The 13,262-nt window shown below is 51.5% G+C and overlaps 1 protein-coding gene across 8 annotated transcripts in view; it reads right to left on the bottom strand.

Moving 5' to 3' along the window:
* ETV1 (ETS variant transcription factor 1) overlaps window positions 1-13,262 on the bottom strand; it is an 81,680-nt gene that overhangs the window by 27,563 nt on the left and 40,855 nt on the right. For all 8 annotated transcript variants that reach the window (XM_031940708.1, XM_031940709.1, XM_031940706.1 and 5 more), the window contains 3 exons: window positions 6,453-6,582; window positions 5,706-5,894; window positions 3,529-3,776 (listed from right to left, as the gene is read on the bottom strand). In XM_031940708.1, coding sequence (XP_031796568.1) covers window positions 3,529-3,776; window positions 5,706-5,894; window positions 6,453-6,582 — 567 coding nt within the window. The remainder of the gene's footprint in view (window positions 1-3,528; window positions 3,777-5,705; window positions 5,895-6,452; window positions 6,583-13,262) is intronic.

The raw sequence follows: 13,262 nt of genomic DNA, 5'->3' as shown, positions 1-13,262 counted from the left end.
CAGGATGGGAAAAAATGATTATTTCTAGAGAACAGATGGCAACAAGACAAAATATCTGCGGATCACAGTTGTTGACGGCAATTTTATGGCACATACAGATGTGTCAACTTAAATGCAGCAATTCTGTGGCCGGTAAAATACATTTTGATACCCACAGATTAATTTTTCATAACCCTGGACTGCACCATTACTACACTTATTTATTTATTTATTTATTTTTGGCCTTCAAAAGTCATGACTTTATCATTCTGGTGGTAAAGGCAATCTGAAATGCTGCTTGCAAGAGGCCCAGAGGAGTGTCCAGGGCGTAGTCAGGGCCCCTCCTTAGGTGCTAGAGATAATCCAGAAGACAGATCATTAGCAGTTCTTAAGCTGGGGTCAATGAGCTTGCTTTATTATCATCATTATTGCTGTGGTTATTTGGATAATTTTTTATTTTTTAGAATTTTATTTTTTTATTTTTTAGAATTTAGAATTTTCTCTTTGAAATCTAATTTTTAATGCATTTAAAAACATACACAGAGACAAAGGGGAAGATTCCTGGTTTAGATTGTAAACTAGCAGCTGCTTTGGCATCCCCAGGCTCCCAAAGTTGAGTTCTTGTATTTACCAAGGGGAAGCAATCCTCTGAGAGCAGCCCTAGCAGAGGCACTATGGTGCCTGGGAGAGAGCACTGGCTTTGGAGCTGGAGGACCTGCATGGCAATAGTGGCTGTCTCTTGTTCCCTGGGGGCAGCTTGCTTGGCTTACTGGGCTGCCCAGTTCAATAGCCTCAAAGGTAAAATGAGAGGTTGGGTTAAATGCCTCATAAGGTCACTTTCAGCCTAAATGTTATGATTCCTTCTTGGTCTTTTTCTTTGGTCCAGACCAGTGATTTCAGGGGGCCAATCTGTCTAACAAAGAGAAAGAGTGTCCTTCCCAGGGATAACCATGCTCCCTCCCCCGAGATGTCTGAGAGCTGGATGGCCATTGATTTGTAGAGGGCAATTTTGTTGTTTGGTTGGAGAAGGGAACCACTGAAGTCCCTTCTAAGCCTTACAATGTAGGATTTCACCAGGACAGAAGCAACTAGGGATCCAAGAGGCATTCAAGTACACAAAAACTGAAAATCCTTGGGGAAACTCCACAAACAAAACAATACAATTGTGTATTCTTTCCTAAAAAAGAAAACAAAGGGACTGTTTCAGTGTTCTCTTTCTCTCTCTCTCTCTCTCTCTCTCTTTCTTTCTCTCTCTCTCTCTTTCTTTCTCTTTCTCTCCCTGTCTTTCTCTCTGTCTCTCTCTGTCTCTGTCTCTGTCTCTGTCTCTCTTTCTTTGTCTCTCTCTCTCCTGTCTGTCTGTCTGTCTGTCTCTCTCCCCTTGACTAATTGGAAAACCTAAAGTAAGAGCAGATAATCCTGGGGCAAGGAAAATGTGATTTCCCCACATGGCTTTTCCAGGTACAACTCCAATCATCATCCTGATATGAGGAAGCCTCCTTTGCTGCAGCCAGAGCAGCAAGGCATGGTTATTGCCAGCATTATTCATTCCCAAACTATCTTTTACTTAATGACTTCACAGGACGATGTATTTCTTGACTACCCACATATTTGAATAGCGATGTATATATATATATATATATATATATATATATATATATATATATATATATACATGCAGATGTGAGGATAAAGAAATAAAGCCTCGCCATGACAAGGGCGTTCCATCACAGGGAAAGGATTGCTTATTTCTTGGTTCTACTTGTATCCCTCATGTCTCACTTGGGGCATAATAAGCTCTTGAGCACTTTTTGATTGACTGACTGATGGACTTTAGAGACGGGACAAGCAGGTTAAGTGATTCTCCAAAGATGTGACAAACACCTGGCTAGAGCTGACATGGAGCCCAGATTCCCAAGCCCAGTGACACGGGCTAACACGGAGCCCAGATTCCCAAGCCCAGTGACTCGGGCTAACACAGAGCCCAGATTTCCGAGCTCAGAGACATGGGCTGACATGGAGCCCATCTAGGGGAAGCTTTGCCTTTCACAGATGATGAAACGGAGGTTTCCTCAGTGAACCTCATGCTGTCTGATTCGATGCAATCCAACGGATCATCTGAAGAACCTATCGCATGCAGTAAACAGAGCCCAACCAGAGTGTGCCCCGCCTCAGGGAGCTTATAGTCTGGGGGAGCCAGAGGAATGAGATGAGGGAGACCACGATCAGCTAGGGGGGATAGTGAAGTCTACATGGAGGAAGTGACAGTTGAGCTGAGCCTTGAAGGAGGAGAAGGCAGAGTAGGGGAAGAAATTAGGAGGAACTGCCTCCAAGAGAATATACAGGCAGGAAAGCAAACAAGCCTGCAACCAAGCAATATTTCTTAAATGACCGGCAAGCCTGTGTGGTCTGGGCAGGGCATAGGAATACAGAACAGAGAGGAGACGATGGGGACTGGAAGGCTCCTGGGCCAGAACCTGGAAGATACACACATATGTACATGCGTGTGACATGTATGTGTATATATACTCCTTTGTGCACACACATGTGCAGATTTATCCACATTTCCTCATCAATGATATGATTTTTCGCCTTCTCTACAAGTGGATTTTTTGGCCATTGATGAGGATTACTTAATTTCATTTCCAGGCACTATTTTAAGCATCAGTGAAGAACATAACCCTTGTTCATCGGGGACACATTCTAGAAACCCGAGACCGCTGTCTGGCCCCCCCTCCCCCGGCCCCCCCTACCCCGAGAGCCCCTCAGGCTGACCTAACACAAAGTGCGTCAGTGGGAAGGCGAGAGAAGGCCCCAAAACCCAAGGACACCAACACCCACTGTGGGATCTCCTTCCCTCCCTGCCACATCAGTGCCAGGCGGTCATTATTATCTCATTTTACAGATGAGCAAAGTGAAGCTTTCCAAGTGCCCAGGGCTTACTCAAGGTCGCTCTTTAGTATGGAGCTTCTGTGCCCTCTGACCCCATGCAGTGCTCCAGGACCTCAGCATGGCCCAGAAGGGACCTCAGGTTCCCTTCCATTATGAAAGGTGTCTCCAAGCTGAAAGAGCTTCAGCTGCAGGATCCATGATCCCAGGAGGACAATTTAGGGAGGAGACTGGGGGCATTGTCCATACCCAGAAGGGTCACAGTCTGCGTGGGTGGCCGGAATACCCCACAATGATAAAGCCTTGGCTCTCCCGGTTGGAGAAGCAGCGAGGATCATTGCAAAGACCAAGAGATTTGGCCCTAGGGCTCTGGCTTTGAATCCTGCTCCTGCCACCCACTGCCTGTGTGATCCCAGCTTCAGATCTCTGGGCCTCAGTTTGTTCAAATGTAAAAAAAAAAAAAAAAAAGCATTAGACTGGCTGACCTTGAAAGTCCTTCTAACTCTACAGCCTCATGGCCAACAGAGTGCGCAAGGGGGAGCGGCATTTTCTATACTGTCTCTGCACATAGGAAAAGCCACGCGATCCGCGCAGGCCCCGAGCCAGGGGCCTCTCTGCAGTGATGCTCATATCCGGGCCATTGGCGTAAAAAGAGCGGCTTACCTGAGTCGTAGGCAAAGTCTCGAGGCTCCTGTTTAATCATCAGAGGTGGGGGGAAGCTGGGGTTGCCCGCGCTGCCCACCAGGGTGGTGTGTTCATAAACTGGATCGTGGTACTCCTGCTTGAAACCTTGGGGCGGGAAGGGGATGTTTGGCTCAGACATCTGGCGTTGGTACATTGGACGTCCTTCCCTCGGCATCGTAGGCAAAGGTGGAAAGGAATTACAAGGCTCAGAAAGCTGGCGTCGAAATCTAGGGCACAAAGCAGAGCGCGGTGAGACCGGCGGGCACCGAACGCTCTTCCTCCACCTCTGCGTCTCGGGGCTCCCGAGGCCTAGGCCAGGGTCAGCCCAAGGGCCTCCCTGAGGGCCCATTTTCCTGCAGGGAACTCCTGTTTCACCCGGAGTGCCCTCACCATGCCCTTCTCCCACAGGAGGCCGTAACGTTCTACCTACAACGAGCAGAGCAATGGGGAGGGTTCCATTATGGCCCCACAGTTGGGCTCAGTGACACAAACCGAACTTCCCCATTCCCTTATTCCCTGCCCCCAGGCGATGATGTATTATGAAGAATCGTCAAAGAAGGGCAGGGAATAATAGCAATAGGTTGTTAAGTGACCTTCAGTTGGGTGGGGAAGCCTCAGAGGGAGGGAACAGGCCCGCTGGCAAGGAAGCCGAGCTGTTTGGGTTCGGCAAGAGCCGCTTCTGGTTGGCACAGGAGGGAGGGACCCTAATATTCTGCTACAGATAAGGCTTTGGGCTCTCAGGAACCCTGTATGGGGGCGGAAAAGGGACACAGCCTCAAGCTCCTGGAACCGAACTAACCGTGGAAGGGAAGCCAAGGCGTGGCCCGACGCCCCTGAGCTTCGAGGAGCCACGTGCCGGCGGGCCAGGTGGGGCTCCAGCTCTTCATGGCACCCCATGCCTGGGGAAGCGGGCCAAGGTGTCGGCCCGAGGAAAGGAGGCAGGGGGCTGACCGGCAGGCCACGGAGCAGTCCCGGAGCCGGCTGAGGTGCCTGCTTGGGAGAAGAGCTTCTTCCCGAGCAGCTTTCCCGTTTGCAACCAAGAGTGGTCACTCTGGGGCCCCGGCTCTCCCGAGAGCTCCTCCGGACAGACATCCGGCCTCAGAGATTGGCAGCTGGTGCCAGCCTCCACACGCAGGGAGGGGGCCACGAAAGGACCCCATACCCACCCTGCTGATTCCCAGTCTCAAACACTCAGCTTCAAGTGGAGGCTAAAATGTAGCTGGCGAAAAGGCTGTCGCTGCGGTGACTTAAATGTTAACTAGAACCTGCTCAGCTAAGTGTGGCCACCCCAGGACTCACCCGGCACTCCCAGTGATCACATTTTGTGCCTTGTAACGGCTCAAGGGCTGTTTGTGCGACCATCACCGTGCCCATTTTAGAGATGGAGAACAAAGGGAGGGACTTGTAGGGCTAACAAAGATGGGACATCATGGTGAAAAAATGGCCCCGACTTCCCGGCTGAGCTGGGACAAGCCACCTCTCGACTCCCAATTTGCTCCTCTCTAAGTCAGAGATAAGTGATCCTTAAATCCTCTCAGCTGCAGAACTCGGAGACCCTGATGGGAAGCCACTGTGAGACCACGATGATGATGCTGCTGTTGCTAACAGTTGTTCACAAGCTGTCTCACAGCAACCCTAGGAGCTAGGGTCACTGTGATCCTCAGTTTTCAGATGAGGAAACTGAGGCAGGCAGAGATTAAGTAACTTGTCCAGGACCACACAGCTTACACATGGAAGAGCTGAGATGGGAAGCCAGGCCATTTAGCTCCAGGGCACCTTCTAGAACATCCTCACAGGGGTGTTCATTGTCTATGTGGGAAGTCTCTGAAGCAGGATTTGAATTCAGGTCCTCCTGATTCTGGGTCCAGTGCGCTATGTTCCCAAAACCTGACTAAGCTAGAGCCCAAAGCCTGGAGGGCATGGAGGCTTTCCGGTCTAGCCAAGCTAGGCCTTCTAGGACGGGCCAGCCTGGGGGGCATGGAGGCTGTAACCAAGCTAGGCCTTCTGGGACGGGCCAGCAGCGATAGAAGGGCTGGGGCAGGGATCTCACCATTGCGTCCCTCCCCCTCCCACTTCCCACCCCTCACGCTCCCAGCCACCACACAGGGCCACGGAATACAGAACTTGGGTGGGTGAAGCCTCCAGGCCGCACTCACCTGTGGTCCATTGGGTAGCTGTTGTCCTGGATGGGCTGGGACGGTGGGAGGTGAGCAGGGAAGGCCCGGTCGGGCTTCGGGGTGTGAGCTGCGTTCGGGGAGGCATGATGCAGGGGAGACACGGGAGTGCTGGACGGCGTTGGGGGGTTGGAGGGCCTCATTCCCACTTGTGGCTTCTGATCATAGGCACTGGCAGGGAGCAAGGAAGAGGAGACTCGTTCCTCTGCTTCAAGAAAAGAAACGCTTCCTACTGGAGAGGGACGGTGTCTTCCTGATGCTAAGGACACGCCAAAGGGCTGGGACGTAGGGGTCTGTGTGGCCATCCCACCCCAACCCCCTCCCCCCCAGGCAGCAAGAAGAAAGTTTCAGAATGAATAAGCAAACGAGCAAACAAATAAAACACTTCTATCATGTCCACACGTGATGCTCTGCTGAGAGCTTTGAGGGTTCTGTGTGTGACAGTGGCAGTTGGGCTGGGGATTGTTGGACATCCCCTTACAGAATGGGTGTGTGTGCATGTATGTATATAGGTGTGCAGGTGTGCATGTGTGTGTGAGTGTGTGTCTACATCTGACTGCTTTCCAGTGCACTCAGAGAAGCTACAGGGTGCACTGGGGCCTCCTAAGTGCTCTGCTCAGTGTATCCCCCTTGCACCCAGAGGTTCTAGGCTGCCTTTGCCCTTGACCCAGCCCTTCGTCTCCAGAGGAGGCCCCGGCCTTCATCCCAAGCGGGTGCCTGCCCCCTTACCTGACATTGTAGAGGCACTTTTCTCCATAGCTGAACTTAAAGGGCTGCTCTTGACTGCAGGCCGAGCCCAGCTCCGAGCACGGGCTGTGGGGCTCTTTCTTGATTTTCAAGGGGAGGCCATGAAAAGCCACTGAGGAGAAAGACGACAGACGGACACACACAGAAGGGAAACGTGGTTAAGCTGGGCTCCAAATCATGCCCTCGGTGCGGCCCTCCACGTGGGGAGGGGGTCACCGATACGGGCAAAGCCGATGCTCGGTCAGCAAATACACCAAAGGAAAGGAGAGAGGGAGGCTGGAGGAGGGGGGAGACCAAGAGGGGGGAGAGAGAGAGAGAAAGAGGGGGAGAGAGAGAGAGAGAGAGAGAGAGAGAGAGAAAGAGAGAGAGAACAGAGAGAGACAGAGACAGACAGAAGAGATAAAGACAAAGACACAGAGACAGACACAGACAGAGACAGAGAGAGACAGAGACAGAGACAGACAGAGACAGAGAGAAAAAGATGTAGTGAGACTGAGACACAAAGACAGAGACAAAGAGAATGCGACAGACACAAAGAGAGACAGAAACACACACACACTCAGAAGCAGAAAGAAAGGAGAAGGAAGAGGAGGAGGAAGAGCTAGAAAGCTAGGGGTGAGAAAGAGAAAGAAAGAAAGAGAGAGAAATAAAGATGGAAGGAAGGAAGGAAGGAAAAGGGGAAAAGGGAGGGAAAGCAGAAGGAGGGGAAAAGGGTGGGAAAGAAAGAGAGGGGAGGGAAGGAAGAAAAAAATGGAAAAGGGGAGAGAAAAAGGGAAGGGAGGAAGGACAGGGAGGAAGAATTTTTTGGAAGTAATGGAAGAAAAAAATCCTTGTTTAATCTCATCTAATCTATCATCACTTGTCTTGCTGAAGTGACTGATCCCCTGAGCCCCTCTCCTCCTTCCCCAGAAGGCGGCAGCCCTCCCAGAGGTGTTGGCAACCCCACGATAAACAGCGGACGGGCCGACCACTTTGCCAGGAAAAAGCCTCCCGAAAAGTCCCAGCCGTGGTTGACAAGATGATGATTCCGTTCAGACATCACCATTTTAAGTGTAAGCGAGTAATTAAATTCGTAAATAGGATCAAAGTCCAACATATTAAAACTGTCGTCTTCGGTCACTATAAAACCATCGGTTGGTTCTAAAGTTTGAAGCGGTTCATGGTAAGCGGAAGCCTTTGGGCTGGCGGGGCTCAGCATCCGAGGTCCCGGCCATTGTCCCCAGCTATGGAGAGGGAAGGGCTGCGGGCATCCCCATTTCCAAAGGAGGAACCAGAGTCAATTCCCAGGATCCCCCAGTTGGTAAGGGCCTGAAGCTGGATTAGAACCCCTACTCGCTTCTTTTATCCTGTTCCCCTTCTCTTTCCCTGCCTCTTCCCTTCTGCTCTCTTCCCTCCCCCCCTCCTTCTGTCTCTATCCCTCCCTGCCTCTTCCCCCCCCTTCCCCCCCTTTCTCCTCCCCTTCCCCTCTCTTCTCTGTCTCTTGTTCTTTCTCTCTCTCTGCCCCGTCTTTTCCCCCAACTCCCACTCTCTTTTCTCTAGTTCTGAGAGGTCATGGGGGCTCTCTATCTCCTCAGCAGGGCCACCTCAAGCACCCCTGTCCCGCGGCTTTGGAGGGAGCCCGCCGTGGGCATCCCCCGCGTTTCCAAGAACTGAAGTGCTTCTGCAGGACGCTACAGCTCCCAAGAATCCCCTTCTGCAAGGAAAGAGCGAGTTCTCTGCTGTCTGCTCACTGAAATCTAATTTATGGATGTGTTAATTAATAAGTTCCCAGGCTCTGCTAACTTTCCAATATGGCCCTGAGGGCAGCGTTTTTATCCCAGTTTAAGCACAAGTTAAACATTTGAAGACACTAATTGAATCCTGTATCATGGTTCTCTTTAAGCAAGTGGTGCCCGTGAATAGGCTGCCCAGGAAGGGTGGGCACAGGGAACGGGGCGGGCATAGGGAACAGGGTGGGCACAGGGAACAGGGTGGGCACAGGGAATGGGGCGGGCACAGGGAATGGGGCGGGCACAGGGAACAGGGTGGGAAATATGGGGGCTGAGGCCTGGGGCTTCTTGGGATGCTCCAGAGCCAGCCTGGGGCAGCCAGCCAGTCACTGACCAATTTAGATTAGATGCCTACTGGGTGCCAGGCACTGTGCTAAGTGCTAAGGGTACAGGCCCTGCCCTCAAGGAGCTGACAGACTAATGGGAGACACCATAAGCGACCGTGACAGCGGGAGCACTATTCTGGATAAAGAGGCAACAACTGGGGAGGGCAGGGGCCAGAACAAGATGCCTGGAGGCTTCCTGCCAAAGCTGGGCCCTGAGAGAAGCCGGGGAGGTCAGTGGTCAGAGTGGAGGGGGAGGGTTCCAGGCCTGGGGACAGCTGCAGAGAAGGCCCAGAGCTGGGAGACTGAGGGGCCTGTGTGTGATAGCTGGGAGCGCCTGCTCTAGGAGGAGCCTCTCAGTCCCTTTCCCAGTGGCACCAAAGACTCAACCTCGGCCTCCTTCTTCTAAACTCAAGTGAGGGAGAGCACTGCCGAGCCCCGGCTCCACACAAAGCCCACTTGGGAGCCCCCGGGAGGGGGCAGGGCTGTCTTGGGCTCTCAGGCCTGGGACTGCCCACTAATCCCCCGCCGGGCGCTGGGATGTGCAGCCCAGGAAGCTCGCCCTGGACCCGCGACAGTGTCGTCAGCCAAATCCCACATGCAAGCGAGTCTGACTTGACTCAATTTGCTTTTCTATATATGTATATAATATATATATAGTGTGTGTGTGTGTGTGTGTGTGTGTGTGTGTGTGTGTATTTTTCCTCCCTGTGGGTAGGAGAAAGGGAAAGAGATCCTGAGAACACGGTACCATTTTCCTGCTTCTGATTCTCTAGAATGAGACCTTTTTCAATTTGATTTTGGTGGGACGTCACGTCCCCGGTGAACCCCCATTTCATTAGAATTCTTTCTGGCTCTTAGTCTTCAGTGGGAGACAAGCGATGGGAAAGGCACCTCCTGGGCAGCCTGGCAGGTGGGGGGCACGGGGAGCACTGATGGGGAGAAGCTTAAATCTCCGTCCCATCACCTTCCCTATGATGCTTGAAAAATATTCTAGAGGAGGCAGCCAGGGGGTGCAGGGGATAGAGCACCAGCCCAGAAGTCAGAAGGACCTGAGTTCAAATCTGCCTCAGATACTTAACACTTCGCTGTGTGACCCTGGGCAAATCACTTAACCCCAGTTGCCTCAGGGGTGGGAGTGGGGAATAATGTTCTGGAAACTTAAAGCCTTGGATATGTCAACCTGAGCTGTCATTTTTGTTCCTCTTATGGTTTGGTTTACCAATGTGACCAGAGGAAATGTGGCACAGAAAGGGAAGAGGAGGAGGGGGAAGAGAGAGAAGGAAGGGAAGGGGAGGGAGGGAGGAAGGGAAGAGGGAGAGAAAGAGAATGATGGGGAACAGCTGGATTTGAATAGGGCATGGGTTCAAATCTGTACCTCAGCCCTCGCCACCATGTCTTCAAAAGCAAGAGAGGATCAGATTCAACAATCATTCTCTATCTTGAACACAAAGCTCTCTGTGTGCCTCAGTTTCCCCAAGGGCAGGAAGGTCTGAATGACCAGGTCCCCAAAGTCCTGTCTGGTTCTAGGTCTATGACCCTCTGCCCTCTTTGCTGGTTTCCTTGTTTGCACGAGGAGGCCTTGGACCAAAAGACTTTGAAGTTTGGTGTCCCCCACATCAGACACTTTAATCTCTCCAGCCTCAGTTCTCTCTTATAGAAAAAGAAGGATCTTAAATAGAGGCCCCGGAGTCCCACCTATCCCCACCTCAGCTCTTATGGATTCCCAGATTGGGCCCAGTTCTCCTCCAGCTCTGAAGGAAGGTGGAGTTAATCTTTGGGTTCCCATGCAGCACCCCAACTCCGGCCCCATGATCCTTGCAGGTCTTGTCTGGGCCCTAGCTCTGCCCTGGGCCCATAAGGCCCCTCGGGTCCCATCCAGCACCCCCCTCCTGGGCCTGTGAGCTCAGAGGTCCTGTCCGGGCCCCAGCCCCTCTCCCGCTCCAGGACCCGGCGGCCGCTGACAGGAGGCACTTTCCCAGCTCCGAGCAGGGCTGTGAGTGAGAGCAGCACATTCATTTTCTACAATTTGCTTTACCTTCCCACATGGAGTTGGTGCATGTAAAAGGCTGTTAAGTACTAAATTATTCCTTATCAAATCACCATCATCTGGAGTCATGATCAACACTAATTAAATTACTCCCGGAGCCGGCTCCAGCCTGCTGCTGCTGCCGCCTCTCCGCCCGGGCCGCCTCCGAAAGGCCGCAGCCTCCGGCCTGCCACGTGGCCTTTCCTCCCTGCTCAGGGGGCAGGGGTCAAGCCTGCGAGCGCTCCCAGTTCCTGTGGCCAGCCCGGGGCAGCTGCAGCTGGACAGATCCCGGCCTGGCTTTGGCCGCAGCTCCGGGACAAGGGCTACCATCCACGAGTCTCCGAAAGGCATCTTTTAGGGAAGGAGAGCCAAGGACCGTCCCCAGAGCCCCCGTGCCGCCTGCCTGACCTTTCCAGAGAGCTCCCTAAGGGTGACTGAGTTCTCTAATGGTGGAGCCAAAGGACTTCCAAATGCCAGCCACAAACCCAAACGTCCTCCTCCCAAAGAGCCGCGGCCCCCTTCCAGTTCGCTTGGGGTCACGGCTTTCCTTCTTCAAGCATTTCCCAAAGCTTGGTGACTGTTCCTAGCCCTCATCTTCACATTTTAAAATGGTGAAGCCTAAGCAAGGCTCTCTTCTTCCTCGAGATCCGTGCAACTTTCCCAGTGAAAATAGCCTGGCCCCCACCACCAAAAGAAACAGAACGAGTGCGTTTAAGGCCCAAACTGTACATAAAGCTAATAAGTGGAAAACGAGCCCAATAGAAAACGTGATCCCAGCCAGCGTCGGCGGGAAGACGCCGCTTCTATCTGCAGGGGGAAACCTGCATCGGCTCATTCTGGGGACAAGAATTAGCAAATCCGGGAACCAACATGTGGGTTTTCTTGTACTCTGTCGAAAAATCATTATATTAATGTGTTGAAAAATCATTATATTAATTTAAAGAACCAGCAATGAAAATCACTGCCTGAGTCCAAGTCCCTGCTGTGAATACAAGGAATCGGATTCTCCTGGAGCCCCCTCCCCTTTATTCCTGAGCGCCTCGACCAAGGGACACCTCCTCGTGGATTCCCGGCGGCCCTAGAACTCTGACCGGCGACCTCTGGGGACGTCTGAGGCCCTTCCCCTGCTGCAGACATTAGGCTGGGCTCAGACAAAGGTGATGGTCGTCACTAATACTTTTTTTGGTGTGGGAAGTCCTTTCCTCAGTGCAGGAGCCCCCCATTTGTAACACGTATTCTTTCCCGCAGGTCACACACACATGGGAAATGTCTGGACCGTGGACCCCAATGTGGCAGACACAGCTGCCATTTCTGTAGCGCTTTCCATTTGCTATTCCATTTGTTACTTCAATTGCTCCCCAGAACCACCCTGTAAGGTAGGAGCTGCTCTTATCTCCACTTTACAGACAAGGAAATTCATGCAAAGTGACCAGATCAGAGTCACAGCTGGTGACTGAGGCAGCATTTGAATTCAGACTTTCCCATGTTCAGGCCCAATACTCATCTGTCACATCAGCCATAACACTGGCCTGCTCATCTTCATCCAGTGTAACCCTGACTTACAAACTAGGGGTGGAGACAGAACCCTATATAGCCAAGGGCAGAAAAATCTGTTTCCAAGGATCCAGGAACCTGAGCCACTCATTCTCCTGAATCTCAGCTTCTTCATCTGTAAAATGGACACAGGGCTCCTATTGCCAGATCTGTTTTAAGAACCCAAGAGCAGAAGCCATGAGGGCTTTCTCTCATCTGGGGAGAATAGCGGTGAGTGCAAAGTATTCAAAATATCCAAGAACCCAAAAACTGGGAAGCAAGGGTCAGTATTTCATGGATGGAGTCACCCTGGGACTTGAGATGCTACAAGGATAGCAAATCCACTTGTTCCTCTTGGTCCTTTTCTTCTCCTCTTTAAGCACAAGTGAATTTCCCTTCAGTATTTTCCAATCATGTGTTTGATTATTAAAAAAGTATTTTAAAATTATCTTGTATATTCCACTAATGGATAAAGTCTAGTTTGGGAGGGGCAATAAAAGGAAATAAAATCCCTTTTTAGAAAAGAGCATGTGTTAGTTTAAAAGCTCACATGTCTAGAGAGCTTTAGAGATGATAAGGAAGTTACCCTGGAATAACCCCATTTATAGATGGGGAAACTGAACCCCCAAGAAATGCCTCCCCTGTTAAAGGCAGACGGTAGATTAGAAACATCTCCGTAGCTCGGACTTGGTGTTCCAAGTGGGAAACACTGACTGGTTCCAGGTGGGAAACATTGGTCGGTTCGTGTTTAGCAAAACGAGAACTCGGGACAAAGACCTCGGCTACTTGGCCATGAGAATGCTTTGTTTTTGCTGTGATCTTTCTCTCTGTGAAGACCATGTTAGCCCCCTGGATGCCTTAAAATCAGCCGGAGTCAGGATAAGCAAAAGTCCTTGGTCTTTAGGGGGAGAAGTGAACAGGATGGAGGCAGGACCTTCCTTCTCTTCCTCTACCCCTAAAGTGACTCTGGCTTGTCTTACTCCACCCCCAATCCTTCCCACAATTCTCTGTATACACCGAAAGATCGAACCAGCACAGAATAGTGGGAAGGGCCATTTTCCAAGGATATGCTAATAGAGTATTGTCCAATCTGTAATTAGCCTTAAATGCTCGGTTGTCCAACCTCAATGCATCAACT

Source organism: Sarcophilus harrisii, chromosome 5, assembly GCF_902635505.1.
Source record: "Sarcophilus harrisii chromosome 5, mSarHar1.11, whole genome shotgun sequence".
NCBI classification, from domain to species: Eukaryota; Metazoa; Chordata; class Mammalia; order Dasyuromorphia; family Dasyuridae; genus Sarcophilus; species Sarcophilus harrisii.
This window is presented reverse-complemented; position numbering and strand designations above follow the sequence as displayed.